This window comes from Pseudoliparis swirei, chromosome 18, assembly GCF_029220125.1.
Source record: "Pseudoliparis swirei isolate HS2019 ecotype Mariana Trench chromosome 18, NWPU_hadal_v1, whole genome shotgun sequence".
NCBI classification, from domain to species: domain Eukaryota; kingdom Metazoa; phylum Chordata; class Actinopteri; order Perciformes; family Liparidae; genus Pseudoliparis; species Pseudoliparis swirei.
In genome coordinates, this window is record NC_079405.1 from 2,009,282 (window position 1) to 2,036,957 (window position 27,676).

The window sequence follows — 27,676 nt, forward strand, 5'->3', positions numbered from 1 at the left end:
TCAAAGAAACTTCTAAATTCTGATTTATATATCCACATATCAAAAGCTTGATGTATCTAGCTCATGATGATAATAATGCTAATATTAATTATTATAATAAAATAATATGAAATATAATGATAATAAAAATGTATATGAATAATAATGAAACGTTATAATAATGATAATAATAATTTGAATTAAAATGTGACTTCATGTAAATTATGCTTTTATTTTGAAGTACGGACCGGAAAATGGACGACACCACTGCGCGCTTCGCACAAGCGGAAGAAACACAGTGACGCAATAGCAAGTCCGTGTTGATGATCGATTTATCGGTTAATCGATTAAACACCAATCGGCCTCTTGGTGTCCGTCGGCGCGGCAAAGAACCGGGAAACGAACCGGCTGAAGAACCACCGGATACAGAACCGGGAACCGGGACTTTGTAACTTCCGCTCGACTCTTCGCTCGAGGCCTCGTAGATTCAGGCTCGTTTGGACCCCCGGACCGGAACCAGGACCGGTTCTAGGATGGGAGCCCACCGCAGTGAGGGAGGCCGGGACTGGCTGGTTCCGGACGGGCCGGAGCAGACGGAGCAGAGCCCGGTACGGACTGCGGCTAACGGCGGCTAAAGCTAGCTGAGCTCGCGACGTTTTGTTTTATAGTTCTATTGATGTCACGTGACGTCATACGTAAATATTATTATGACGCTTTTTTTCATCTGTAAATAAAAAATCAATGATATAATATACATTTTATTTTATTAAATAAATGTATTTATTGTTTACACTTAATACACTCTTTGATTTCATTATAATGTGATTTTAGTAATATTATATAAATGATTACCTCCGTCCAGGTCTAAATATTATACGTGATTAATGAATCTATTCTCCTGAAGCCGTGGAACCTGATGATCAAACACCGGCAGATACACCGACGGGGACGCCGCTCTCACATGGCAGTCAGGTCGGTACTGGTCTACTGGTCTACACCAAGTCCTACTGGTCTACACCAAGTCCTACTGGTCTACTGGTCTACACCAAGTCCTACTGGTCTACACCAAGTACTACTGGTCTACACCAAGTCCTACTGGTCTACACCAAGTACTACTGGTCTACACCAAGTCCTACTGGTCTACACCAAGTACTACTGGTCTACACCAAGTCCTACTGGTCTACACCAAGTCCTACTGGTCTACACCAAGTCCTACTGGACTACACCAAGTCCTACTGGTCTACACCATGTCCTACTGGTCTACACCAAGTACTACTGGTCTACACCAAGTCCTACTGGTCTACACCATGTCCTACTGGTCTACACCAAGTACTACTGGTCTACACCAAGTCCTACTGGTCTACTGGTCTACACCAAGTCCTACTGGTCTACACCAAGTACTACTGGTCTACACCAAGTCCTACTGGTCTACACCAAGTCCTACTGGTCTACACCAAGTACTACTGGTCTACACCAAGTCCTACTGGTCTACACCAAGTCCTACTGGTCTACACCAAGTCCTACTGGACTACACCAAGTCCTACTGGTCTACACCATGTCCTACTGGTCTACACCAAGTACTACTGGTCTACACCAAGTCCTACTGGTCTACACCATGTCCTACTGGTCTACACCAAGTCCTACTGGTCTACACCAAGTCCTACTGGTCTACACCATGTCCTACTGGTCTACACCATGTCCTACTGGTCTACACCAAGTCCTACTGGTCTACACCAAGTACTACTGGTCTACACCAAGTCCTACTGGTCTACACCATGTCCTACTGCACAAGTCCTACTGGTCTACACCAAGTCCTACTGGTCTACACCAAGTCCTACTGGTCTACACCAAGTCCTACTGGTCTATACCAAGTCCTACTGGTCTACACCAAGTCCTACTGGACTACACCAAGTCCTACTGGTCTATACCAAGTCCTACTGGTCTACACCAAGTCCTACTGGTCTATACCAAGTCCTACTGGTCTACACCAAGTCCTACTGGTCTACACCAAGTCCTACTGGTCTACACCAAGTCCTACTGGTCTACACCAAGTCCTACTGGTCTATACCAAGTCCTACTGGTCTACACCAAGTCCTACTGGTCTACACCAAGTCCTACTGGTCTACTGGTCTATACATAAAAACTGAACAAACCGGTTTGTCAGATGATACTGGTTTAACTAAGTGTGTGTGTGTGTGTAGCTACACTGATCCCCAGGTGTCCATGGACCTGTTGAGGGCCGTGCTTCAGCCAAGCTTCAACGAGGACATCATGGCCGTGTTCAGGAAGTACCAAAAGGTCAGAGGTCACCGCTCAATTAATCACAGCCTCGGGGCAGAAGAGGAGGAGGAGGAGGAGGAGGGTGGTTTATTTATGTTCTCAATGTTTAATTCCAGTTCTTTGAGAAAGCGGCGGAGAACGTGAAGGAGAACGTCGGCGACGACGTCCAGACCGACCAGCTGATCAGAGAGACCTGCAGGAACGTCCTGGAACACGTGAGGTCACTTCCTGTCCTCTAGCCCGTGACCCCCCCCACCGGGCCGCTGGGTTCTGACCTCACGACCTTTGACCTCAGGTGTCTGTTCTGTCTCTGTGTGGTCACCATGGTTTCCCTCTGATGTCACCACCCAGGCCAAACATCTGTTCCCGGAGGCGGAGGTCAACAGGCCGCGGTCAGAGGTCGCAGTTAAGGTAGGAACGGACCAATGAGAGCCGCCGGAACGTGTTTTGACCCGGTCCGGTTCTGATCTGGTTTCATTGCGGCCCATCAGAGGTCCAGACCTGCAGCCGACGAAGACTACAGCCAGAGAGGAAGCCCGGTCCCCAAGAAGGTACGGTGACCTCTGACCTCCCAGGTGGTCGGCTCTATTCAAGATGACTCGACACCACTCTGCATATTGAAAGTGGAAGTGTACGATGCGTTCAAGTCCCATTCAGTAAAAATGAGTATTGGGCGAAATGGAACTTATCGTGGCGCGTTCAAATGTAACCCTGTAAAATGTAGTTCTGTGAGAAACTTGAATAAGTACATTAGTTATGAACTGTTAGACTTTTAAATAATTAAATCTAAATATTGGGATCAGAACATTTGTCGTTGACGTTAATCGATCGTTGTGTCGGCAGAGAAGGGCTCGGCCAGGTGTGGTGGCGGCCTCCGATCGACCTCACACCTTCTCCACGCAGTGAGTATCTATGACATCATCATCTTCATCATCAGTATCCGGGTAGATTACCTGACCCTGTGACGGTCCTCAGAGTGAAGCTCAAGTCGGACCCCATCAAGAGAGAAGGACCCAAGGTGAGTCACTCCCATTCGACGCCACAATGTTCGTCATCAGGCACCTGATTGGTCGAGAGCCGAATGTCCCGCCTTCTTTCTTGTGTGTGTGTGTGTTATAGTGGGATCCATCCAGACTGAATGAAAGCAGCACGTTCGTTCTCGGCTCCAGAGCCAACAAGTGAGTCAACAACATGTAAACATTGTGTCAACAACATGTAAACAGAGACAAGATCATGTCAACATGTCAACGAGTCCGCCGGCCTCGGTGTGACAGGAAGTCCTCGTGTTGTGATGTCACTCAGGGCTCTGGGGATGGGCGGGACCAGAGGACGCATCTACATCAAGCACGCCGACCTGTTCAAGGTAAACCAGACGACCTTTGACCTCTGACCTGTGCGCGCCTCTTCTTTAACCGCCGTGTGTGCGTTTGCCTCAGTATGCAGCGGACGCCAAGGACAAGCAGTGGCTGGCAGAGCGACACCACATGAGGGCCACGGGAGGGAAGATGGTGAGGCGGCGACAAACATCGAGATGCTGAACTCTCCTACGGCACTTGAACGCACCGCTGCATCGTGTGTGTTTTCAGGCCTACCTGCTGATTGAGGAGGACATCCAGGATCTGTCTCGCAGCGACGAGTACAAGTGAGTCTGACGCTGCTCTTCCGTCTCCATGGTAACCAGCTCCCCAGGCGTGGCTCTGTGGTTACCGTGGTAACAGCTGTGTGTGTGTTCAGGGACTGTGCGGACGTCAAGATGGAAGAGTTGAAGCCGTTCTCAGTTCCTCTGTGGATAGTGGAGAAGATGCAGAGAGCCATGGAGGCTCAGAGAGACGCCGAACCCTGACCCCCCCCTCACACACACACACAGTGATCATGTTCTTGTTTATGCTGTTTTTAGAAAAATGAAATAAAAGACAAACCTTGCCGGTTGTGACATCACATTTTTTTATTTATTTACAAAAATAAACCAATCATGAAACGGGGAGGTGACATCACCAAGGGGGCGGGGCTTCACTCGATCCCCTCCTGCTTGTCCTTGATGGAGACTCTGAAGCGTTCCTCCAGCAGGGACAGCTCGCTGATGAGGTCCGTGATGGCGTTCGTGAACGCTTCCTGTCGAAGAAAACGGTGAGCGGCTCGCCTCAGGTGTGTGTTTACCTGTGGACTGTAGCCAGGTGTGTGTGTGTTTACCTGTGGACTGTAGTCAGGTGTGTGTGTGTTTACCTGTGGACTGTAGTCAGGTGTGTGTGTGTGTTTACCTGTGGACTGTAGCCAGGTGTGTGTGTGTTTACCTGTGGACTGTAGCCAGGTGTGTGTGTTTACCTGTGGACTGTAGCCAGGTGTGTGTGTGTGTTTACCTGTGGACTGTAGCCAGGTGTGTGTGTGTTTACCTGTGGACTGTAGCCAGGTGTGTGTGTTTACCTGTGGACTGTAGCCAGGTGTGTGTGTGTTTACCTGTGGACTGTAGTCAGGTGTGTGTGTGTTTACCTGTGGACTGTAGTCAGGTGTGTGTGTGTGTGTGTGTGTTTACCTGTGGACTGTAGTCAGGTGTGTGTGTGTGTGTGTGTGTTTACCTGTGGACTGTAGTCAGGTGTGTGTGTGTGTGTGTGTGTGTTTACCTGTGGACTGTAGCCAGGTGTGAGTGTGTGTGTTTACCTGTGGACTGTAGTCAGGTGTGGTCTGCACTCTGATGACGATCTTGTGCTCCAGAGGATGAGGAACTTTGTAACCAGCGAACAGAACCTGTGGATCCTTCAGCAGCTGACTGACACACACACACACGTTGTATTAATCGTCATAACAGATTAACCAACATATGTTATCAATAGTCCTTTGAACAACCTTTTCAGTGAATATTTTTGTAAAAGTATTAAAAATGCACTTAATCTAGTTTTAAATAAATCTGTTTTTGAGTCAACGCCGGCCCGACGGATCTGATCCTTTCACAATAAGAGCCTGCTTCAGAAGTGCATATTTTACTATCTTAAAAAAAAGAAAGAGGAGAAATAAATACTCTTAAATATTCAGTGGCGGCAGCTGGCAAACACTCTACTCCTAATCCAGGCGCATCGATCCCGTGACGTAACAAGTTATTGTCATCGTAGCCATGGCGGCCGCGTGGCCCCTTACGCTCTGATGATGTTGCCCAGCGTGTGGTCCTCCTTGTTCAGCGTGAACAGGCACGCGTTGGGCACCTTGGTGTCCTTGCTGATGCTGATCTTCTTCTCTCCTTCGAACAGGAGGAACGACTCGAAGGCGGGAGGCGCGTTCATGGTCCTGAGCTGAGCGGCGGGCGCTGGAGGAAGGCAGCCGGAAACGCGGCTCCTTCAAAACAAGACGACTTCCGGCTTATTCCTGCCGTTACCGCCCCCTGCTGCTCAAAAACACACCTGCAATATTATATATATTATACTCTCTTATTATGAGAATATAAATTATATATATATATATACTTTACGCTCATATTATAAAGATCTAAAATTATATTAATATTATATTATTTTTATTATTATTTATATATACTTTTTATTCTAAGAAATAAATTAATATTAATAATATATACGTACATATATACAAATACATATACTCTCATATTATAATTGTCAAAAATAATATTTATATTATTCTCTTATATTATAAGACTCAAAAGAAAATTAATAATATCATCATAATATATATATTATACTCATATTATAAGAGTCACATTACTATTAATAACATATATATACACACATATATATTATACTCTCATATTATGAGTCAAAAATAATATTATCATATTAAATATATAATTATACTCTCTTATTATTATAGTCAAAAATACAATTTATATTATCAAATTATATATATTATACTCTTATATTATAAGACTCAAAATAATATTAATACCATCATATTAAAAAGGAGGTACCGAGACAGAGTGGAATCACAGATGGAGCAGCGCGACACCAGGCGCCTATGGCAGGGGCTACGGACTATCACAGACTACCAGAGCAGACCCCGCGCAATGGTGAGTGCCGACGCATCCCTAGCGGACGACCTGAACTCATTTTATGCACGGTTTGAGGCTAGCAACAACAGCGCTAGCTCGCCGGCTAACAACAACACCGTTAGCGTAGCCGAGGTGAGTTCTACCGCTGGGGATGAACACACACTCTCTGTGACCGAGCACAGTGTGAGGAGGGCTCTGTTGAGGGTGAACACCAGGAAAGCTGCAGGTCCAGATGGCATATCTGGGCGAGTACTGAAGACCTGTGCTAACCAGCTAGCTCCAGTGTTCACCACAATATTCAACCTCTCCTGGCTGAGTCCGTGGTCCCCGCCTGCTTCAAGAGATCCACTATTGTCCCTGTGCCCAAGAATGCTTCTCCAGCATGTATGAATGACTACCGACCGGTGGCCCTCACCTCGGTGGTCATGAAATGCTGAGAGGCTGATAAAGGACTACATCTGCGCCTTCCTCCCTTCCTCCATGGACCCGCTGCAGTTTGCTTATCGCCCAAACAGATCCACGGATGATGCTGTCTCCCAGGTACTGCACACCACACTCTCTCATCTGGACAGCCAGAGGGGCTATGTGAGACTGCTGTTCATTGATTATAGTTCAGCTTTCAACACCATAGTCCCTCCAGACTGGCGGCAAGCTGATTGAGCTGGGACTGAACACCCCCTGTGTGCTTGGATCCTGGACTTCCTGACCGCCAGGCCACAGGTGGTCAGGGTGGGCAGACACACCTCCAAATCCCTCACCCTGAACACAGGATCCCCCAGGGTTGCATCCTCAGCCCCTACTGTACTCCCTGTACACACATGACTGTGTGGCCAGGTTCAGCTCAACACCATCATCAAGTTTGCGGATGACACAGTGGTGGTGGGCCTGATCTCCGACAACGGCGAGAAGGCCTACCTGGAGGAAGTTGCTGATCTGTCACTCTGGTGCCAGGACAACAGCCTCATCATGAATGTCACCAAAACTAAGGAGCTGATTGTGGACTTTAGGAGGGTACAACAACAGAGGACGTACTCACCACTGGGGATTAACGGGACTACTGTGGAGAGGGTGAGCGGGTATAAATACCTGGGAGTCCACATCACCGAGGATCTGACATGGTCAACGAACACAGACACTCTGGTGAGAAAGGCAAGGCAGCGCCTCTACCACCTCAGGCAGCTGAGGAAATTTAAAGTTTCCCAGAGGATCCTTCAGTCCTTCTACTCTGGAGCTGTAGAGTGCGTCCTGACAGGAAGCATCACAGCCTGGTTTGGCAACTGCTCCGCTCAGGACAGGAAGGCTCTGCAGAGAGTAGTGCGTTCGGCTGAACGCACTATTGGAACTACACTCCCACCCTGCAGGACTTGTACACCAGGAGGTGCAGAACCAGAGCCGGCAGGATCATGAAGGATCCTCACCACCCCAACAACAGACTGTTTCAGCTGCTGCGGTCAGGCAGGCGCCTCCGTAGTCACGCTGCAAGAACAGAGAGACTGAGACGGAGTTTCTTTCCTCAGGCCATCAGGACTGTGAACTCCGACCTCACCAGGACCCCCACATAGACCCACACAACTGCCCCTCTTAGGCACACACACACACACACACACTTACTGTAAATATTGTGTTGTTTTTTATTGTAAATAGTGTGTACTTGTTGCCCTTGCACATTCCTGCTGAGCATTGCCACTTTCATTTCACTGCACACCCTGTGTGTGTATGTGACAAATAAAACATCTTGAATCTTGAATTATATATACTATACTCTCATATTAGAATAGTCAAAATAATATGAATATTAACATGTTACATATATTATACAAGATATCTAATAATATTAATTTCATCATATTATATATATTATACTCTTGTAATATGAAATTAAAAATAATATATATTATACTCTCACATTAAGAGTCCAAATAATATTTTAAAAACAATACCCAGCAGATTCTATCCACCCTGGTGCCGAGCAGAGATAAAGAAGCTTCTACACCAAACGACAAAATGTTTCTATTGTTTTTCTTTATTGTTATGCACCTTTCACCAAGTTAAATTCCTTGTATGTGTAATGTACACGGCAATAAAAAGTTCTCATTCTGATGATGAAAACAGAGCAGCTTATTCCCTCAGTCTGTGGGACACAGAAATAAAAATGTTTAATAAAGTAACTTTAATAATCTCCATGGGAAGTGTTGTCCCATCGCTTCATGATAGATTACCACAGAAGAATAGCAAAAAACAATAGAATACAAAAATAAACATGTATGAACAATAGTGTTTCTCTTATGTAACACAATGGGACTACAAACTGCATGTGTTTGCATTTAATACATTTTATTGTTATATCATTATTATTACCATTACCATTGTTATTAATATTATTATTGTTGCTGTCTATATATATATATAAATATATGTGTGTATTCTACATGCCCTCATACGTACAAATAAATAAGCAAATCTATAAATAAGTATATAAATCAAACACAAAAAGTTTGTTTTTGACTCGTCCCTCTCAACTCCGTGACGCGTTCATGAAACGCATTTCCGGAAGTTCCTCTTTGTCCAATCACATCGCAGTTCCTTCCCTGCGCGCCCTTCTCATTGGTTAAGCGCAGGCAGTTTGTTTTTGAACGCCGGGCTCCCATTGGCTCCGAGTGCGAGGAAGCGCCGGTTTAAACAAGGGGGGGGCGGGAGCGAAACTCAGTTTGAATCAGCAGCTCGAGCCGCGAACAGCCCGACCCGGTGAGTCCCGCAGGTACACGTCTCACCTGCTTTACACGTCTGCGTTGCGTTCGCGTCCACGCGGAGCCGTGTCTGTTTTGTGTGAGCTTTAAATAAGCGCCAAGCGTCAAGATAAATCCTCCGTCGCCACGACATCCGGTGGCGAATGCGCACACGTGACGACAGCCGCTGTTGGCTCGCGACGATTTAAAGGGAGAGTTCGTCCCCCGCATTCGCGTGAATGCCGGTGCGTCAGTTGTCTTTGTCCCGCTGTGGTCCCGGTCCGTCGGTCTTGACCTGCCTTGTCTCGTCTCTCGTTTGTCCCAGCAGAAGTGAACGCACCGTTTTCGTTGCACTCATGGCCTCCCAGAACATGGACCCCGCCTCGGCGGCCGCCGCGTCCGGCGCCGCGCTGAAGGGCAGCGAGAGCGGCGGCAGCGCGGCCAGGAGCTCGGTGTCCAAACGGTGAGCCGCGAACCCGACACGGTACCGACGGTACCGGCCGGTTGTCAACAGCAGTTATCCTGTGTGTGTATAATCAGTTATTGTGGAGTATTTACTGGTTTTCGGATTGCTTATTTATAATGCATGTTGTTGAACTAGTTTATTTTTACTGTCTCTTGTTTGCTTTATTCCTCTGCTGCTGTAAATCCTACTAAAGGTTTATGTTGAATTCCTTCAGTGTGAGACACTAATAAGCTCTAAAACCTGTAATTTAATCATTATATATTCACTTATTGATAATTAACTAATAATTACTGATGTGTTTCATGTATTGACTGTCCCAACACGAGCAGTAAAAACAGCTCCATGGGTTTATTAATGTGTGTTTTGCAAATCTGTTCATGCCGAGAAAAGTCAATACATTTAAAATGCATTGAGGTCTAAAGATGTGTCCGATGCTACGCTAACGCTGAAGTTGTCCCTGTGTGTCTGCAGGCTGCAGCAGGAACTCATGACTCTGATGGTGAGTTTATATCTTACAACGCATGCTTTATAAATACACGTGTGACATCACGCGTAGGGTTGGGTACCGAAACCCGGTGCCAATATGGTACCGGTTCCAATACAACCGGTATTACCCGGACCGAAACGCAACGCACATTTCGGTGCTTCTTTCCGGTGCCTGAGTCGATTGAAATTTTAAAAAACTATTGTTGTGAACTTCTGTGGTGACTCCGCCCTGCCAGCAGGTTACGAGCCTCTCACATTTAACTCTGACAGCGGAGGCGTGGCCTGTGTGACTGTGAGCCCGTGTGGAGCACACCAGCGTCAGGCTGGACGACGGGGAGACCGTCACCGGTCCCCTGAACACGGGGATACCGATGATGACGAGCAGCATGAACTCAGATTAGTTCCGTATCGTTGATTGCAAGTCTTGCATTCATAAAAGTAGCCCAAGAAATAATAAATTAGCCATTATAATCATGCTTAAGCTAGCTCGTAGCTAGCGCTAGCTACGAGCTACGAGCGTGACAGTCTGCTAGCAGATGTGTTGGTGTCCAGCGGTCCCGGCTGTATACCCGGTGTTACCGGGAATATAATGACGGAGGAATAAAGACCGTGGGGCGTCACTTTGTTTCAGTGTAACTCTCGCTGTCAGAAGCAAAACTGTATTTGTCACGTGTCATCTTCAGTCCCTCTGATTGGTTGTTCTCTTTGCCCATCAAAACAGTGACAGGTTAACCCTATAAAGTCTGCACATGACAATACATATCACATCATATAATGGAGAACATGTGTTGTGTATGTTAACAGTCTGATATCCGTTGTGTGTCAGTGCTCCACGATAACGGCTTCTACAGGGAATATGGCCGGAGAGGTTTTTAATGTCCTCATTGTGCGTTTAAAAAAGAAGAAATATCGGTTCAGGCACCGTTTAGCACCGGTATCGTTTTAAAAGTACCGGTTTAGCACCGGTATCGGAAAAAACCCAAACGATACCCATCCCTAATCACGCGGCTGGTCATTCAACGCGGTGACGACACCGCGTGACCTCTCCGTGTCGTCGCTGCAGATGTCGGGCGATAAGGGGATCTCGGCGTTTCCAGAATCGGACAATCTCTTCAAATGGATCGGGACCATCGACGGCGCTCAGGGGACGGTACGTACGCACGGAGAGCAGCGATTGGCTGATAGTCGTGTGATGTCAGAGCTGCACTGTAAACGCCCGGCATGCGATGACCTCATGGGGAAACGTGGTGAGAGGTAATGCTCTTATACACGTTTACCTGCGCGTGTTTCAGGTGTACGAGGGTCTCCGGTACCGGCTGTCTCTGGAGTTTCCCGCCGGTTACCCGTATCAGGCGCCGCGCGTGAAGTTCGTCACGGCGTGTTTTCATCCCAACGTGGACGGACAAGGTTTCATCTGCCTCGACATCCTGAAGGACAAGTGGTCGGCGCTCTACGACGTTCGCTGCATCCTGCTGTCCATCCAGAGCCTGTTGGGAGGTAACGAGATTGAAACGTCGTTGAGTGGCTCCTGAGGAGGAGGAGGAGGAGGAGGGAGTCCCAGGGCAACACGGCGGCCATGACTGTGACGCCGTGTCAACATGTTGATGTTCGTTTCAGAACCGAACAACGAGAGTCCGCTGAACACGACCGCCGCCGAACTCTGGGACGACCAAGAAGGTAAGAGGCTGCCGGTGCCTTCGCTGGCATCGCGTCAAAATCTGTTGCGTTCACTGGCATCGCGTCAAAAAGATGTTGTGTTCAATGACATGACGTCAAAACGCCGGTGCGTTCACTGACATCGCGTCAGAAGGCTGGTGCGTTCGATGTCATGACGTTATGAAAACCTGTTTTTAATAAACTTAAGAGGTCAAATATCTGTTTTTCCGTCATGGTCAGTTGAACCGTGACTCCAGAACCAGCAGCTGCTTCACTGTCTATCACACGGAAGCAGTGGCTGATGGGAGTTGTATTCCTAACGGCTGTTCTTTCTCTTTCAGCCTTTAAAAGTCATCTACACTCGACCTTCAAGAATTGAAGCGGCTCCACATTTTCTTCTTCTTGTTCTGTCTATTTTGCCTTCAGTGTTTGTAAAATATTTTTATGTTTGTCCACCTTGCTGTATCAATAAAGTTCTTAATTCAACACACGGGCACTGGAGCTTTATTTATACGTTGAACTGTACAAAGGAAATGTTCCGTTGTAACATTTATTTTGTCCGTCCGGCTTTTGCTCCTCAGACCTCCAAAGTTAAATTCATCTGTTTGATGTTTATTCATGTTTCTTTCTCCACAAATATTAACTTTATAGCTAATTAATTTTTACAGATGACTGAGCTTTTCCTAAATGTCACTCGGCACCTGAAGTGTAATATTTGATCTTTTAATAATTTAGAAAAGATTGAAGCCGGTTTGAGAACGAGCTGGACGTTTTATTCTTTTTAGTTTTTGGAATATTTTGATGTTTAAATTTATTTTAAATGAAGAAGAATTAATTGGTATTTTTAAGACACTCATGAAATTAGTAATTTAGCAATTAACTACCGTATTTATTTTTTAAAGAAAAAATACAGGCTCATATCTAAAGGCAGGCCTTTATTGAAGCGTTGTTCCATTGCACTCTTAAAGGTACAGTACTACATTAATATTCCTGTTGCAGTAAAGTCAGATAGATGTCGATCTTGTCCCAGAGGGATATTTGTTCAAAGCCAGGACACAAACGTGATGGACAGATTGCAACATGGATAAACGCATAGCACAGAGATGCATATCAAGAACTACCATTTCCTTGCTAACAGCTCCACGAGCTGCTTCCTGACGGTTCTCCTGGACCTGAGTCAGCGACTCCTATCTGGAGACGCAGAACCATGAACACTCCACACACTCTGAAAGACTTGATCATATTCATGTACAGTTTTTCTGGTTTATCTTAATTCTCATATTTGTTCATTTTTAACTTCTCTTCTCATAGATTCTTAACATCGCTCAAATCATTGTTCTCAAACAGTTATCGAAGTAAAATTATGAACAATGAAGTTTATTTGTAAAACGTGTGGTTCATACATAAATAAGTCTCCTGTAGTGTTGTCGGGTATGTTTAATCAGATGCGACTTGGCCTCCTCCCCCCTCTACCTGACGCAGCCCAATCCACAGCACGCGGGCTGGCAGCAGGTCATTTTGCTGTTGGAGACGACTTCAACCTCCATCAGGTCCTCCAGGGTGTAATCCGGTTGTTCTAGTTCACCCAAAGCTTGGGCCCAGGCCGGCTGGGTCGCCTCCACCGACCAGAAAGCAACCGGAACCTGCAGAATGCCGTAAAGTTATAACGAGGCACGACTAAGGCAAAAACACTCAGGTTACAAGACACTCCACCAAGGGACAAGACACTCCCCCAGAGACAAGACACTCCCCCAGAGACGAGACACTCCCACAGGGTACAAGACACTCCCCCAGAGACAAGACACTCCCACAGGGTACAAGACACTCCCCCAGAGACAAGACACTCCCCCAGAGACGAGACACTCCCACAGGGTACAAGACACTCCCACAGGGTACAAGACACTCCCCCAGAGACAAGACACTCCCACAGGGTACAAGACACTCCCACAGAGACAAGACACTCCCCCAGAGACGAGACACTCCCACAGGGTACAAGACACTCCCCCAGAGACAAGACACTCCCACAGGGTACAAGACACTCCCCCAGAGACAAGACACTCCCCCAGAGACAAGACACTCCCCCAGAGACAAGACACTCCCCCAGAGACGAGACACTCCCACAGGGTACAAGACACTCCCCCAGAGACAAGACACTCCCACAGGGTACAAGACACTCCCCCAGAGACAAGACACTCCCCCAAGGTACAAGACACTCCCCCAGAGACAAGACACTCCCACAGGGTACAAGACACTCCCCCAGAGACAAGACACTCCCACAGGGTACAAGACACTCCCCCAGAGACAAGACACTCCCCCAAGGTACAAGACACTCCCACAGGGTACAAGACACTCCCCCAGAGACGAGACACTCCCACAGGGTACAAGACACTCCCACAGGGTACAAGACACTCCCCCAGAGACAAGACACTCCCACAGGGTACAAGACACTCCCCCAGAGACAAGACACTCCCACAGGGTACAAGACACTCCCCCAGAGACAAGACACTCCCACAGGGTACAAGACACTCCCCCAGAGACGAGACACTCCCACAGGGTACAAGACACTCCACCAAAGACAAGACACTCCCCCAGAGACAAGACACTCCCCCAGAGACGAGACACTCCCACAGGGTACAAGACACTCCCCCAGAGACAAGACACTCCCACAGGGTACAAGACACTCCCCCAGAGACAAGACACTCCCCCAGAGACAAGACACTCCCACAGGGTACAAGACACTCCCCCAGAGACGAGACACTCCCACAGGGTACAAGACACTCCCACAGGGTACAAGACACTCCCCCAGAGACAAGACACTCCCACAGGGTACAAGACACTCCCACAGGGTACAAGACACTCCCCCAGAGACAAGACACTCCCACAGGGTACAAGACACTCCCCCAGAGACGAGACACTCCCACAGGGTACAAGACACTCCACCAAAGACAAGACACTCCCCCAGAGACAAGACACTCCCCCAGAGACAAGACACTCCCCCAGAGATGAGACACTCTCACAAGGTACAAGACACTCGGACATGGACAAGACACTCCCACAGGGACAAGACACTCCCACAGGGACAAGACACTCCCCCAAGGTACAAGACACTCCCCCAAGGCACGGACACGTCGTTAGGTACAGACACTCCTCCAGGGTACAAGATACTCCCTACAAGCCTCTGCACCAGGTAAAAGACACTTCCACAGGGTACAAGACACTCCCCCAAGGTACAGACACTCCGCCGGGTACAAGAGGTGCAGGTACAAAACCCTTTCATAAGGTACTTAAATCGGTTCTACCTTCAGACCATTGCCCGGTCTGCAGGTTTAATCTGTTCTCAACAGATGTTCCTCTCTCTACATCTGTCTCACCCTCAGCTGCATCTCACTCAGCATTTCCTCCAGTCCTGCGACGTGATTGAACAGATCTGGGCTCGGCTCCTCCTTCAAGGCGAGCCATGGCACCTGGATGGAAGCTACTTGAGCTGCCACGCCCACCACGCCATCCATACACCCTGGAGAGAGACAGGTGAGAGGTTCAACGTTTGGGAATAACAATAGTTATTGTAGATGGACGTGTCAGGGAACCTTGAAGAGGCTGTGAGAGTTCTTGATGAGATTATTGGGGTCTTGAAGTTACCCCATATTATTATATTAGGTATCGTATTCTTTAAGGAAGATCAAAGGATGTTTGGGGTGTCATTTGAGTAGTTTATAGGAAGGATCTCGGAATTACTGAGGAAGCACCAGGAATCCTTGAGGAGCACACAGGTGTCATTGAAAGGTTGTCAGGATCTTTAAGGTAGTTCAGATCCTCAAGCTAATTCAAGGTCGTCAAACACTGAGCAATTCGGTGGGAAGGAAGGTTAGGAAATAAGGAAGGAAAACTGTTTGGCAAAGGTAGGAAGCATAGGTGAGACGCGGCTCAGCCAATCACAAAGCTTCCACAGACAGGAAATGAAGGCCATCAGCTGAATCACCTGTATTGACTAACGAGCGCCTGCTGTTGCGCTGGGTCAGAGGAAACTGTCCAATCAGATTGTAGGCCTTATGGAGGTCGAACAGGAAGTGCTCTATAGCCGACAGGAAGAGAACCCACAGGCGCTCTGATGCCCGTCTGTCCTCCACACCCGAGAGGTCACAGTCTGACAGGAGGTGCATCAGCCGCTGGGACAGACCTACAGGTACAGAGACAGACAGGTGAGAGACAGACAGGTGAGATACAGACAGGTGAGAGACAGACAGGTGAGAGACAGACAGGTGAGAGACAGACAGGTGAGAGACAGACAGGTGAGAGACAGACAGGTGAGAGACAGACAGGAGAGAGACAGACAGGTGAGATACAGACAGGTGAGAGACAGACAGGTGCGATACAGACAGGAGAGAGACCTACAGGTACAGAGACAGACAGGTGAGAGACAGACAGGAGAGAGACAGACAGGTGAGAGACAGACAGGTGAGATACAGACAGGTGAGAGACAGACAGGTGAGATACAGACAGGTGAGAGACAGACAGGTGAGAGACAGACAGGTGAGAGACAGACAGGAGAGAGACAGACAGGTGAGATACAGACAGGTGAGAGACAGACAGGTGAGAGACAGACAGGTGAGATACAGACAGGTGAGAGACAGACAGGAGAGAGACAGACAGGTGAGATACAGACAGGTGAGAGACAGACAGGTGAGAGACAGACAGGTGAGAGACAGACAGGAGAGAGACAGACAGGTGAGATACAGACAGATGAGAGACAGACAGGTGAGAGACAGACAGGAGAGATACAGACAGGTGAGAGACAGACAGGTGAGATACAGACAGGTGAGATACAGACAGGTGAGAGACAGACAGGTGAGAGACAGACAGGAGAGAGACAGACAGGTGAGAGACAGACAGGTGAGAGACAGACAGGTGAGAGAGACAGACAGGTGAGAGACAGACAGGTGAGAGACAGACAGGTGAGAGACAGACAGGTGAGAGACAGACAGGTGAGAGACAGACAGGTGAGAGACAGACAGGTGAGAGACAGACAGGTGAGAGACAGACAGGTGAGAGACAGACAGGTGAGAGACAGACAGGTGAGAGACAGACAGGTGAGAGACAGACAGGTGAGAGACAGACAGGTGAGAGACAGACAGGTGAGAGACAGACAGGTGAGATACAGACAGGTGAGAGACAGACAGGTGAGAGACAGACAGGTGAGAGAGACAGACAGGTGAGAGACAGACAGGTGAGAGACAGACAGGTGAGAGACAGACAGGTGAGAGACAGACAGGTGAGAGACAGACAGGTGAGAGACAGACAGGTGAGAGAGACAGACAGGTGAGAGACAGACAGGTGAGAGAGACAGACAGGTGAGAGACAGACAGGTGAGAGACAGACAGGTGAGAGACAGACAGGTGAGATACAGACAGGTGAGATACAGACAGGTGAGAGACAGACAGGTGAGATACAGACAGGTGAGAGACAGACAGGTGAGAGACAGACAGGTGAGAGACAGACAGGTGAGATACAGACAGGTGAGAGACAGACAGGTGAGAGACAGACAGGTGAGAGACAGACAGGTGAGAGACAGACAGGTGAGAGACAGACAGGTGAGAGACAGACAGGTGAGAGACAGACAGGTGAGAGACAGACAGGTGAGATACAGACAGGTGAGAGACAGACAGGTGAGAGACAGACAGGTGAGAGACAGACAGGTGAGAGACAGACAGGTGAGAGACAGACAGGTGAGAGACAGACAGGTGAGAGAGACAGACAGGTGAGAGACAGACAGGTGAGAGACAGACAGGTGAGAGACAGACAGGTGAGAGACAGACAGGTGAGAGACAGACAGGTGAGAGACAGACAGGTGAGAGACAGACAGGTGAGAGACAGACAGGTGAGAGACAGACAGGTGAGAGACAGACAGGTGAGAGACAGACAGGTGAGAGACAGACAGGTGAGAGACAGACAGGTGAGAGACAGACAGGTGAGAGACAGACAGGTGAGAGACAGACAGGTGAGAGACAGACAGGTGAGAGAGAGACAGGTGAGAGACAGACAGGTGAGAGACAGACAGGTGAGAGAGAGACAGACAGGTGAGAGACAGACAGGTGAGAGACAGACAGGTGAGAGACAGACAGGTGAGAGACAGACAGGTGAGAGACAGACAGGTGAGAGACAGACAGGTGAGAGACAGACAGGTGAGAGACAGACAGGTGAGAGACAGACAGGTGAGAGAGACAGACAGGTGAGAGACAGACAGGTGAGAGACAGACAGGTGAGAGACAGACAGGTGAGAGACAGACAGGTGAGAGACAGACAGGTGAGAGACAGACAGGTGAGAGACAGACAGGTGAGAGACAGACAGGTGAGAGAGACAGACAGGTGAGAGACAGACAGGTGAGAGACAGACAGGTGAGAGACAGACAGGTGAGAGACAGACAGGTGAGAGACAGACAGGTGAGAGACAGACAGGTGAGAGAGAGACAGGTGAGAGACAGACAGGTGAGAGAGACAGGTGAGAGACAGACAGGAGAGAGACAGACAGGTGAGAGACAGACAGGTGAGAGACAGACAGGTGAGAGACAGACAGGTGAGAGACAGACAGGAGAGAGACAGACAGGTGAGAGACAGACAGGTGAGAGACAGACAGGTGAGAGACAGACAGGTGAGAGACAGACAGGTGAGAGACAGACGGGTGAGAGACAGACAGGTGAGAGACAGACAGGTGAGAGAGACAGGTGAGAGACAGACAGGTGAGAGACAGACAGGTGAGAGACAGACAGGAGAGAGACAGACAGGTGAGAGACAGACAGGTGAGAGACAGACAGGTGTGAGACAGACAGGTGAGAGACAGACAGGAGAGAGACAGACAGGTGAGAGACAGACAGGTGAGAGACAGACAGGAGAGAGACAGACAGGTGAGAGACAGACAGGTGAGAGACAGACAGGTGAGAGACAGACAGGTGAGAGACAGACAGGTGAGAGACAGACAGGTGAGAGACAGACAGGTGAGAGACAGACAGGTGAGAGACAGACAGGTGAGATACAGACAGGTGAGAGACAGACAGGTGAGAGACAGACAGGTGTTTCGGTCGGAGCGTTTTTTCTTACCGCTGCAGATCCGGTGTGCGAGGGCTCTCGTCTCGTCCATCTCGTCTCGCAGGAAGCTGCCGTCCGCCGAGCTGCCGAGTGACGCCGCCAGCTGCTGGAAGCAGGAGGTGACCCGGCCGAGAGCCTCCTGAGCGCGCTCACACTCGCCCTGCTGCCGCCGCCGCGTCGCCAACTCGTCTACCGAACGACGCCACCGGCTCATGATGTCATCGCCTTCCCGCCGGACAGGTGTCTGGATCTGTTATCAGTGTCCGGGGGTATTTATTATTTATTTTGAGCCAAGATGGAATGATTTAATCAAAACTACCTGAGAACGTTTACTGCCGATGTTAGCGTAGTTACTGCGGTTGGCCTGTAGAGGGCAGCTTTAAAGATGGGAGGTCAGTGTCATCGGAGCTGAAATTTTAAACGTCATTTTAAAAGAAAATACATTGAAATCATGCAATGTATTTTTCTTAATGTGGTTTATGTTATGGGAGACTCAGTATTCAGGTATTTAACAGATTGAGGATTTCAAATATGAATGATATGTTTTACTTTCTATTGGTCCTGGTGCCGTTCATATTGTTAATTACAGCAGCAGTTATTTTTCTGGAGAACACAAAGCATCTGAAACATAAGACTTCAACTGGGTGTCAAGCTGCTCTTTTTAAACCTTAACAAATAGAAATGTAAACCGTAAGAGGTTAAATTACTAAATCTAAAGGTGGAGTAGGATTTCTATAATCTGGCAACCCACACGCTATTCTTAATAATTGCCTCTGTAATGATAAAGCCTCAGTGAATCTGATGTATTATTCACTATTAAAACAACTTATTAACAACTTTTAAACTCATTATAATCGGTAACTTATGAAGACATGGTGTGGTAAAGATAAACAGCAATGATTTAAATCTGCGATATAAACAAAATAGTTGTAATTTATAGATCTATAATGTTTACAATCAGAGAAAAGGCAAAAGAGCGTTCAGGATTCAAGAGGATGTTTAAAGTCTTACAGTGGTGCTCCTACCTGCTGCCGATCCCGACTCCATCAACCTTCCCCTCCTCCTGCGATGTCAAGCAGGTTTCTATAAACATTCTTCCTCTCCTCTCTGGGGACGTCAGTGTTTTTTAATTAACGCCAGCTGAGGTACTCCCAGGAGCCTCTTTGTTTTACCCTCAGCTTTTTCTTGCAGGCAAACCTCCGTGTGAGGGATTCACCTGTCCAGGTAGACTGGGTCACGTCAGGGTTATTTATAGACGGATGGACCCAGCTGCTGTTGTTCTAGTCTTTTCCATCCCTTTAATGTTGCTGTCGTCACTTTAAGGATGTTTGTTAGCACTGGTTGTTCCTAAATGATAATTGAATCCTTGCATTCATACTCATCACAGGGGTTCCCAGGTAAATTTAAAAGACAAACTGATTGAAACTGAAGAGGCATCGCACATCAATTTCACACTTGTCCCAGGTAACCAATCTAATCAAGGAAGAGACAGGCTTGACTAAACTCTCCACTTCCTTTTTCCAATTCTGCCGAGTGAAGCCGATGTGCAAGTGTCTTAAAACTTGCCTTCTGTCTCCTTACCCCCAGGGGGCGCCTCCTCTGGTTGTATAGAAGTCTATGCTTCATGTGTTAAAGCTGCATTCTCTCTCCTGACCACCAGGGGGCGACTCCTCTGGTTGCATAGAAGTCTCTTGAATTGATGTTCTTTTAGTAAAGTATGGTCCATAGAGTTAAACAGAAAGCAGGGTATGCTTTAGGGCGGGGCTTACTTTGATTGCTTGCTGATAGAGGACTCATCTCTGTCCTGGTCTTGTTAGACCTTAGTCCTGATAGAGGACTCCTCTCTGTACTGGTCTTGTTAGACCTTAGTGCTGATAGAGGACTCATCTCTGTCCTGGTCTTGTTAGACCTTAGTCCTGATAGAGGACTCCTCTCTGTACTGGTCTTGTTAGACCTTAGTCCTGATAGAGGACTCATCTCTGTACTGGTCTTGTTAGACCTTAGTGCTGATAGAGGACTCATCTCTGTACTGGTCTTGTTAGACCTTAGTCCTGATAGAGGACTCTCTCTGTACTGGTCTTGTTAGACCTTAGTGCTGATAGAGGACTCCTCTCTGTACTGGTCTTGTTAGACCTTAGTGCTGATAGAGGACTCCTCTCTGTACTGGTCTTGTTAGACCTTAGTGCTGATAAAGGACTCATCTCTGTACTGGTCTTGTTAGACCTTAGTGCTGATAGAGGACTCATCTCTGTACTGGTCTTGTTAGACCTTAGTGCTGATAGAGGACTCATCTCTGTACTGGTCTTGTTAGACCTTAGTCCTGATAGAGGACTCCTCTCTGTACTGGTCTTGTTAGACCTTAGTGCTGATAGAGGACTCCTCTCTGTACTGGTCTTCTTAGACCTTAGTCCTGATAGAGGACTCCTCTCTGTACTGGTCTAGTTAGACCTTAGTGCTGATAAAGGACTCATCTCTGTCCTGGTCTTGTTAGACCTTAGTGCTGATAGAGGACTCATCTCTGTACTGGTCTTGTTAGACCTTAGTGCTGATAGAGGACTCATCTCTGTACTGGTCTTGTTAGACCTTAGTCCTGATAGAGGACTCATCTCTGTACTGGTCTTGTTAGACCTTAGTGCTGATAGAGGACTCCTCTCTGTCCTGGTCTTGTTAGACCTTAGTGCTGATAGAGGACTCCTCTCTGTACTGGTCTTGTTAGACCTTAGTGCTGATAGAGGACTCCTCTCTGTCCTGGTCTTGTTAGACCTTAGTGCTGATAGAGGACTCATCTCTGTACTGGTCTTGTTAGACCTTAGTGCTGATAGAGGACTCATCTCTGTCCTGGTCTTGTTAGACCTTAGTCCTGATAGAGGACTCATCTCTGTACTGGTCTTGTTAGACCTTAGTGCTGATAGAGGACTCATCTCTGTCCTGGTCTTGTTAGACCTTAGTGCTGCATTCGACACCATTGACCATGACATCCCATTACAGAGACTGGAGTAGTCGATTGGCATTTCAGATTGGCACCATCTGTACTGCTTTCTGACAGATGTAGCCCCTGGTAAGGTTTCACAGTTCGACACATAGGGGAGATTTGCTTTACCTCACTGGGATACCCCGAGATGCTGCAGAGCCTAAAACCGGACACTCTCTTCCCATCGTCTGGGTGGGATTTGTATTCCTGCACCGGGAAATACAAACATTTCAGTGTGAGATTCATGGGCTCGAAATTTGATTGCGCATACTACCCCTCTCCAACAATATTCCACATTAGCTCTTTCACTTGATGTTCCATGCCCCGCCCCCCCCCATTCCCAGAATATTCCCAGAATTGTATTACGTTGCCTTCAAACATCGAATACATCGTAACTTTTGCACTCGATCAGTCTACATGTCGAGCAATGTGAATATCTATGGCCATGGTGTATATTTTATTACATTGTTTATATATATATATATTGTATATATATATTGTATGTATATACATATATATATATATATAGTCTCAAAAAAGTGTATATTTTATTACATTGTTTTATATATATATATTGTCATGATGTATATTCTATTACACTGTTTTATATATATATTGTTAATACTTTCTTCTTTTTTGTGTGTGGATATTGTATAGTTCAAGATTCAAGATTCAAGATTCAAGATGTTTTATTTTTTTTTAGTCTGCTACTGCTGTCGGGTGTTTTGCACATAAGAATTTCACGAACCGATTATACTTGTATAAAAGGGGATGTGACAATAAAAACTTGAAACTTGAAACTTGAAACTTGAAACTTGAATCAATACTTTGGAATGAGGAACACCTGAGTGTCAGATGTGACGCAACAAGATTCAGTAGAGGAGGGCTGACTAAGCTCCTCCTCCACCTGACTCACCTGAGACAAACCAGACTGATAACCAGATGATCAGATTCACCTTCAGACCAAACTAACGACTTCTTTCAGCTGCAGGAGAGAAAAGAGGGAAACTACAACACTGCTGCTTCAACCGGCTGACACACTGAACGTGAGTTAAACACAGTGAAGGTAGTCGAGGAGGGAAGGACCGTGACTCAGGTACGCTGTGTCTTCAGCTTCACTCAGAGACAACATGGCTTCCCCAACAGAAGAGGATCTCAGCTGTCCGGTCTGTTGGGAAGTCTTTAGAGATCCGGTTGTCCTGTCCTGTAGCCACAGCTTCTGTAATGACTGTCTGAAGAGAAGGTGGAGAGAGGAACCAAGTCAGAACTGTCCAGTTTGTAAGAGAAGATCCTCAAAGTCAGAACCACCTTTAAACATGCCGTTAAAGAACCTGTGTCAGTCCTTGTTACTGGAGAGAGACCAGAGAGCTTCAATGGGATATCCACCTTTAAACCTGCTGTTGAAGAACCCGGATGAGTCCTTGTTACTGGAGAGAGACCAGAGTGCTTCAATGGGATATCCACCTTTAAACCTGCCGTTGAAGAACCCGGATGAGTCCTTGTTACTGGAGAGAGACCAGAGTGCTTCAATGGGATATCCACCTTTAAACCTGCCGTTGAAGAACCCAGGTGAGTCCTTGTTACTGGAGAGAGACCAGAGTGCTTCAATGGGATATCCACCTTTAAACCTGCCGTTGAAGAACCCGGATGAGTCCTTGTTACTGGAGAGAGACCAGAGTGCTTCAATGGGATATCCACCTTTAAACCTGCCGTTGAAGAACCCGGATGAGTCCTTGTTACTGGAGAGAGACCAGAGAGCTCCAGAGACTCTCTGCAGTCTGCACTCTAAGAAACTCAAGCTCTTCTGTCTGGACCACCAGCAGCCGGTGTGTCTGGTCTGCAGAGATTCAGAGAGACACACCGACCACAGATTCAGACCCATCGATGAAGCTGCAGAGGATCTCAAAGAGGAACTTCAGGAAATTCTGGAGCCCTTAAAGAAGAAGTTAAAGGTCTTGGAACAAGTCAAAGTGAAGTCTGACCTGACAGCAGAGCACAGGAAGGTCCAGGCCCGCCGAGCAGAGAGCCAGATCAAGGATCAGTTTAAGAAGCTTCACCGGTTTCTAGAGGAGGACGAGGAGGCCAGGTTGGCTGCACTGAGGGAGGAAGAGGAGCAGAAGAGTGGGGCGATGAAGGAGAAGATGGAGGCCCTGAGCAGAGAGATCGCAGCTCTCTCAGACACAGTCCGAGCCACAGAGGACGAGCTGAGAGCCGAAGACGTCTCGTTCCTCAACGCCTACAAGGCTGCAGTGGAAAGAGTCCAGCGGCGCCCCCTGCTGGAGGATCCACAGCTGCTCTCAGGAGCTCTGATGGACGAGGCCCAACACCTGGGCAACCTGCCCTTCAACATCTGGGACAGCATGAAGGACCTGGTCTCCTACACTCCCGTGGTTCTGGACCCGAACACCGCTCATCCAGAACTCGTCCTGTCTGCAGACCTGACCACCGTGACATTTGGACCAAGACAGGAGCTTCCTGGCAATCCAGAGAGGTTTGATTCTGTTCCTTCTGTTTTGGGCTCTGAAGGATTGACCTCCGGGACTCACAGCTGGGATGTGGAGGTAGGAGACAGTACCGGCTGGTTCCTTGGTGTGTTAGCAGAGTCCGCCCAGAGAGAGGAGCTCCTGCAGTCTGGTTTATGGACCATAGGGTTCTACGAGGGTAAATACTCGTCCCTGTCACCATCAGCTCCCGTCCCTCTTCCTCTCGCCGTGCAGAAGGACCCTCAGAGGATCAGAGTGCATCTGGACTGGAACAGAGGAACGCTGTCCTTCTCTGATTCCGACAGCAACGCACACGTACACACTTTCACACACACGTTCACCGAGACCATGTTTCCATTCTTTGACACTAAGGACAAACTGAATATCTTACCAGTGAAGGTCAGTGTGACGGTGGAACAGAGCACACACAGAACCATGAAGGTGGCACCTTGAACAGAAGTGGTTCTTCAGAGTGATTTCATAAAAGAACCATTTCTAGTTCCACAACAAACCTATAAAGGTGTCTCAAAGAACCCTCAAAAAATGGTTCTTTAAGGCCCATTTCTGGTTCCACAAAAACCTTTCAAACCAGGTTCTTTAAAGAACCATTTCCTTAGATAGTTCTTCAAAGAACCTATAAAGGTGCCTCAAACGAAAAAATGGTTCTTCAGTAGGCAATGGTTCTTTGTAGAACCACAAAGCCTTTAAAGAACCATTTAAGAACCCTTACTATTCTGTGTGCCGTTAGCGACAAAGAGGATGAGAATATTCGTGATGTTTCAATGAATTTAACCTGTTGCGCTGCACCGGTCCTCCTGCGGGATTATTAATCTAAAGAAATGTTTATCTGGGGTTCAGTCATCGTTTTTTCCTCGATGTAAATTGAGAGTGAAATTCGAGCCCGCTGTTATTATCCCACTTTGATTTCCTTTCATTGACAATTAATTGGTACATTTTGATTACGTTGAGTTGGTGTAATTCTAGGATCCAGTCGAGTTGCTGCCATGAAGTTTAGTCGTGTTTGAATATCCGGATGCTCTGACTTTGTCGCTCTACTCTTTTGATCCAGTAGTTACTGTAAATGTTACGCACTCGCTGCCTGTAATCTACGATTCTGATGACATTTATAGATGCATCATGTCTTCAGTACGTCATCTTCATTTGGTTTGTTTCGTCTTTTTACCATCTGTCACAGATAAGGAATAAAGACACAATTTAACATGAACGTTTCACATTCAGTAGCCGATCTTTGTTCACATCCAACAAATTGTATATTTAATTCTTAGTTCTAGATTATAAAGTTTACAGACATTTTTAATTACATGAAATGTTAACAATTTGAAAAAAATTAAGAAAGAAAACATGTATGACCAATTGTCTAATCGATGCAACCTGGCCGGGTGACACTCTACGAGGAGCAGCAGGACGAATATATATGAATAGAAAATATAGAAAATATATCCCTGCACAGCTCAGGTGAGGCCGACAGATGCAACGCAATAATTCACCGATATGACAATAGCTCCGGCCCTCCTCCTGCCAGTTGAATAGGCCCCGCCCCCTCACTGCTGAGAGCGGCCCGGTGAGCAAACCGGTTTTCCCCAACAGTGAACCGGCAGGAAGGGCGAGCACCAAATACCTTCAATGAGTCACAGTTCAGTGTCTGTAGTTTATTCAATGTGTTATGCCCCGCCCACGACAAAGACAGGAAGTGACACAACAGCTGATGCAGGCTAGCCGACCAAGTGTTCTTCTCCTCGTCATTATAGCCTTCATCATCATCATCATCATGATCATGATGATCTTCATCACCACCATCACATGATCATTAATCAAACATCAAATCAAACGATGGCACTTTATAAAGACAACAAAATTAAAGAAACGGTCCAACAGCTCAATAAATCATCTTTTTCTCCATTGAAAGCTTTAGCTTAGCACAAAGGGCTGCTAGCAGGAGGAAACTAATAGCATAGCATAAAGAGTGGCTAGCAGGAGGAAACTAATAGCATAGCATAAAGAGTGGCTAGCAGGAGGAAACTAATAGCATAGCATAAAGAGTGGCTAGCAGGAGGAAACTAATAGCATAGCATAAAGAGTGGCGAACAGGAGGAAACTAATAGCATAAAGAGTGGCTAGCAGGGGGAAACTAATAGCATAGCATAAAGAGTGGCTAGCAGGAGGAAACTAATAGCATAGCATAAAGAGTGGCTAGCAGGGGGAAACTAATAGCATAGCATAAAGAGTGGCTAGCAGGAGGAAACTAATAGCATAGCATAAAGAGTGGGGAACAGGAGGAAACTAATAGCATAGCATAAAGAGTGGCTAGCAGGGGGAAACTAATAGCATAGCATAAAGAGTGGCTAGCAGGGGGAAACTAATAGCATAGCATAAATAGTGGCTAGCAGGGGGGAACTAATAGCATAGCATAAAGAGTGGCTAGCAGGGGGAAACTAATAGCATAGCATAAAGAGCGGCTAGCAGGGGGAAACTAATAGCATAGCATAAAGAGTGGCTAGCAGGAGGAAACTAATAGCATAGCATAAAGAGTGGCTAGCAGGAGGAAACTAATAGCATAGCATAAAGAGCGGCTAGCAGGGGGAAACTAATAGCATAGCATAAAGAGTGGCTAGCAGGAGGAAACTAATAGCATAGCATAAAGAGTGGCTAGCAGGGGGAAACTAATAGCATAAAGAGTGGCTAGCAGGAGGAAACTAATAGCATAGCATAAAGAGTGGCTAGCAGGAGGAAACTGTTAGCTTAGCAAAAAGGGCTGCAAGCAGGGGAAACTGTTAGCTTGGTTAATTTAAAAGCTGTAGAAGTCTAAATGTTTAATTAAATGTGGTGGAAGTTAAGCTCCTCCTCCGAGGACGATGTTGACGACTCTTTCATCCTGTCGTCTTGAGGCTGTGTTCCTGTGATACGACGTCTGTGGTGGTTGTTCATTATTATTTAAAAAGACGTCCACAAACGTGATTTCTGTCAACATTACCGATTACTGTGTTTACGTACACAAACACACGTGAATGTGTAAACATTCAGAAAAGTTACAGTTACAACTAAATAAAATACATTTGGACTCACAGTTTATATTTTAGCGACAAATACACAACCAAGAAGCTAATTTAGACTTAATTATGATATTTAATAAGGCATCTTGGAATAATATGTGAGTAGCTGGGAGTTAGAATAACGCGAGATATTTCCTTTTCTTTATATTCTTCTATACGTTGTGGTGGAACACAGTGACTTTGATGGAGCTATGCTAACAGTCCCCTCTGTTTCAAGTCTTTGTGCTAAGCTAGGCTAACAGTCGCGGACGTCTCTTTGTCCTGGAATCTGATGAAAATAGAGAACAAGTGCATCTTATGAACGTCAGTTACATATTTACACGTAATAAACAGTTGTAATGTTTTGTCTTCATGGGTCATTCAGTCTGCACGGTGCAGTAGGGTCAGTGCTGAGACAGAAGTCTCCTCTGATTGGCTGACGGCTGTCCTGTGGCATCAGCTGACACTTTGGATCCTTGTTCCGAATATAAAAGAAAACAGCGTGTTC

The 27,676-nt window shown here is 47.0% G+C and overlaps 5 protein-coding genes across 11 annotated transcripts; 3 read left to right on the forward strand and 2 right to left on the reverse strand.

The window, feature by feature from the left end:
* Positions 1-228: 228 nt before the first annotated feature.
* On the forward strand, positions 229-4,182 carry LOC130207912 (deoxynucleotidyltransferase terminal-interacting protein 1). Of its 5 annotated transcripts, none has more exons than XM_056436692.1 (13): positions 229-587; positions 884-951; positions 2,181-2,277; positions 2,376-2,474; positions 2,555-2,670; positions 2,751-2,810; positions 3,108-3,161; positions 3,235-3,277; positions 3,379-3,437; positions 3,562-3,622; positions 3,696-3,767; positions 3,846-3,901; positions 3,978-4,182. In XM_056436692.1, the coding sequence occupies exons 1-13, from the start codon at positions 513-515 to the stop codon at positions 4,162-4,164; spliced, it is 1,047 nt and encodes a 348-aa protein (XP_056292667.1). In that variant the 5' UTR covers positions 229-512; the 3' UTR covers positions 4,165-4,182. The 5 variants fall into 5 exon arrangements, with proteins under 5 accessions (XP_056292667.1, XP_056292669.1, XP_056292670.1 ...); XM_056436694.1 differs by having other exon boundaries at positions 231-587; positions 2,376-2,479; positions 2,611-2,670; XM_056436695.1 differs by having other exon boundaries at positions 235-587; positions 3,994-4,182.
* On the reverse strand, positions 4,180-5,632 carry polr2j (RNA polymerase II subunit J). Its single transcript, XM_056436701.1, has 3 exons — positions 5,389-5,632; positions 4,915-5,023; positions 4,180-4,371 (listed from the first exon to the last, which is right to left on the reverse strand). Exons 1-3 carry the CDS (start codon positions 5,529-5,531, stop codon positions 4,270-4,272), a joined length of 354 nt encoding a protein of 117 aa, XP_056292676.1. The 5' UTR covers positions 5,532-5,632; the 3' UTR covers positions 4,180-4,269.
* Positions 5,633-8,936: 3,304 nt separating this feature from the next.
* Positions 8,937-12,070, forward strand: ube2c (ubiquitin-conjugating enzyme E2C). 3 transcript variants are annotated; one of them, XM_056436697.1, is made up of 7 exons: positions 8,937-8,995; positions 9,305-9,439; positions 9,914-9,941; positions 10,992-11,078; positions 11,221-11,425; positions 11,546-11,605; positions 11,926-12,070. In XM_056436697.1, the coding sequence occupies exons 2-7, from the start codon at positions 9,333-9,335 to the stop codon at positions 11,961-11,963; spliced, it is 525 nt and encodes a 174-aa protein (XP_056292672.1). In that variant the 5' UTR covers positions 8,937-8,995; positions 9,305-9,332; the 3' UTR covers positions 11,964-12,070. The 3 variants fall into 3 exon arrangements, with proteins under 3 accessions (XP_056292672.1, XP_056292673.1, XP_056292674.1); XM_056436698.1 differs by having other exon boundaries at positions 8,992-9,008; XM_056436699.1 differs by lacking the exon at positions 8,937-8,995 and adding an exon at positions 9,066-9,221.
* Positions 12,071-13,025: 955 nt separating this feature from the next.
* On the reverse strand, positions 13,026-18,878 carry zgc:109913 (regulator of G-protein signaling 9-binding protein). Its single transcript, XM_056438412.1, has 4 exons — positions 18,677-18,878; positions 15,564-15,761; positions 14,956-15,098; positions 13,026-13,227 (listed from the first exon to the last, which is right to left on the reverse strand). The coding sequence occupies exons 1-4, from the start codon at positions 18,876-18,878 to the stop codon at positions 13,054-13,056; spliced, it is 717 nt and encodes a 238-aa protein (XP_056294387.1). The 3' UTR covers positions 13,026-13,053.
* Positions 18,879-22,593: 3,715 nt separating this feature from the next.
* Positions 22,594-25,343, forward strand: LOC130209062 (nuclear factor 7, ovary-like). Its single transcript, XM_056438600.1, has 2 exons — positions 22,594-22,681; positions 22,749-25,343. Exon 2 carries the CDS (start codon positions 22,766-22,768, stop codon positions 24,569-24,571), a length of 1,806 nt encoding a protein of 601 aa, XP_056294575.1. The 5' UTR covers positions 22,594-22,681; positions 22,749-22,765; the 3' UTR covers positions 24,572-25,343.
* Positions 25,344-27,676: the final 2,333 nt, after the last annotated feature.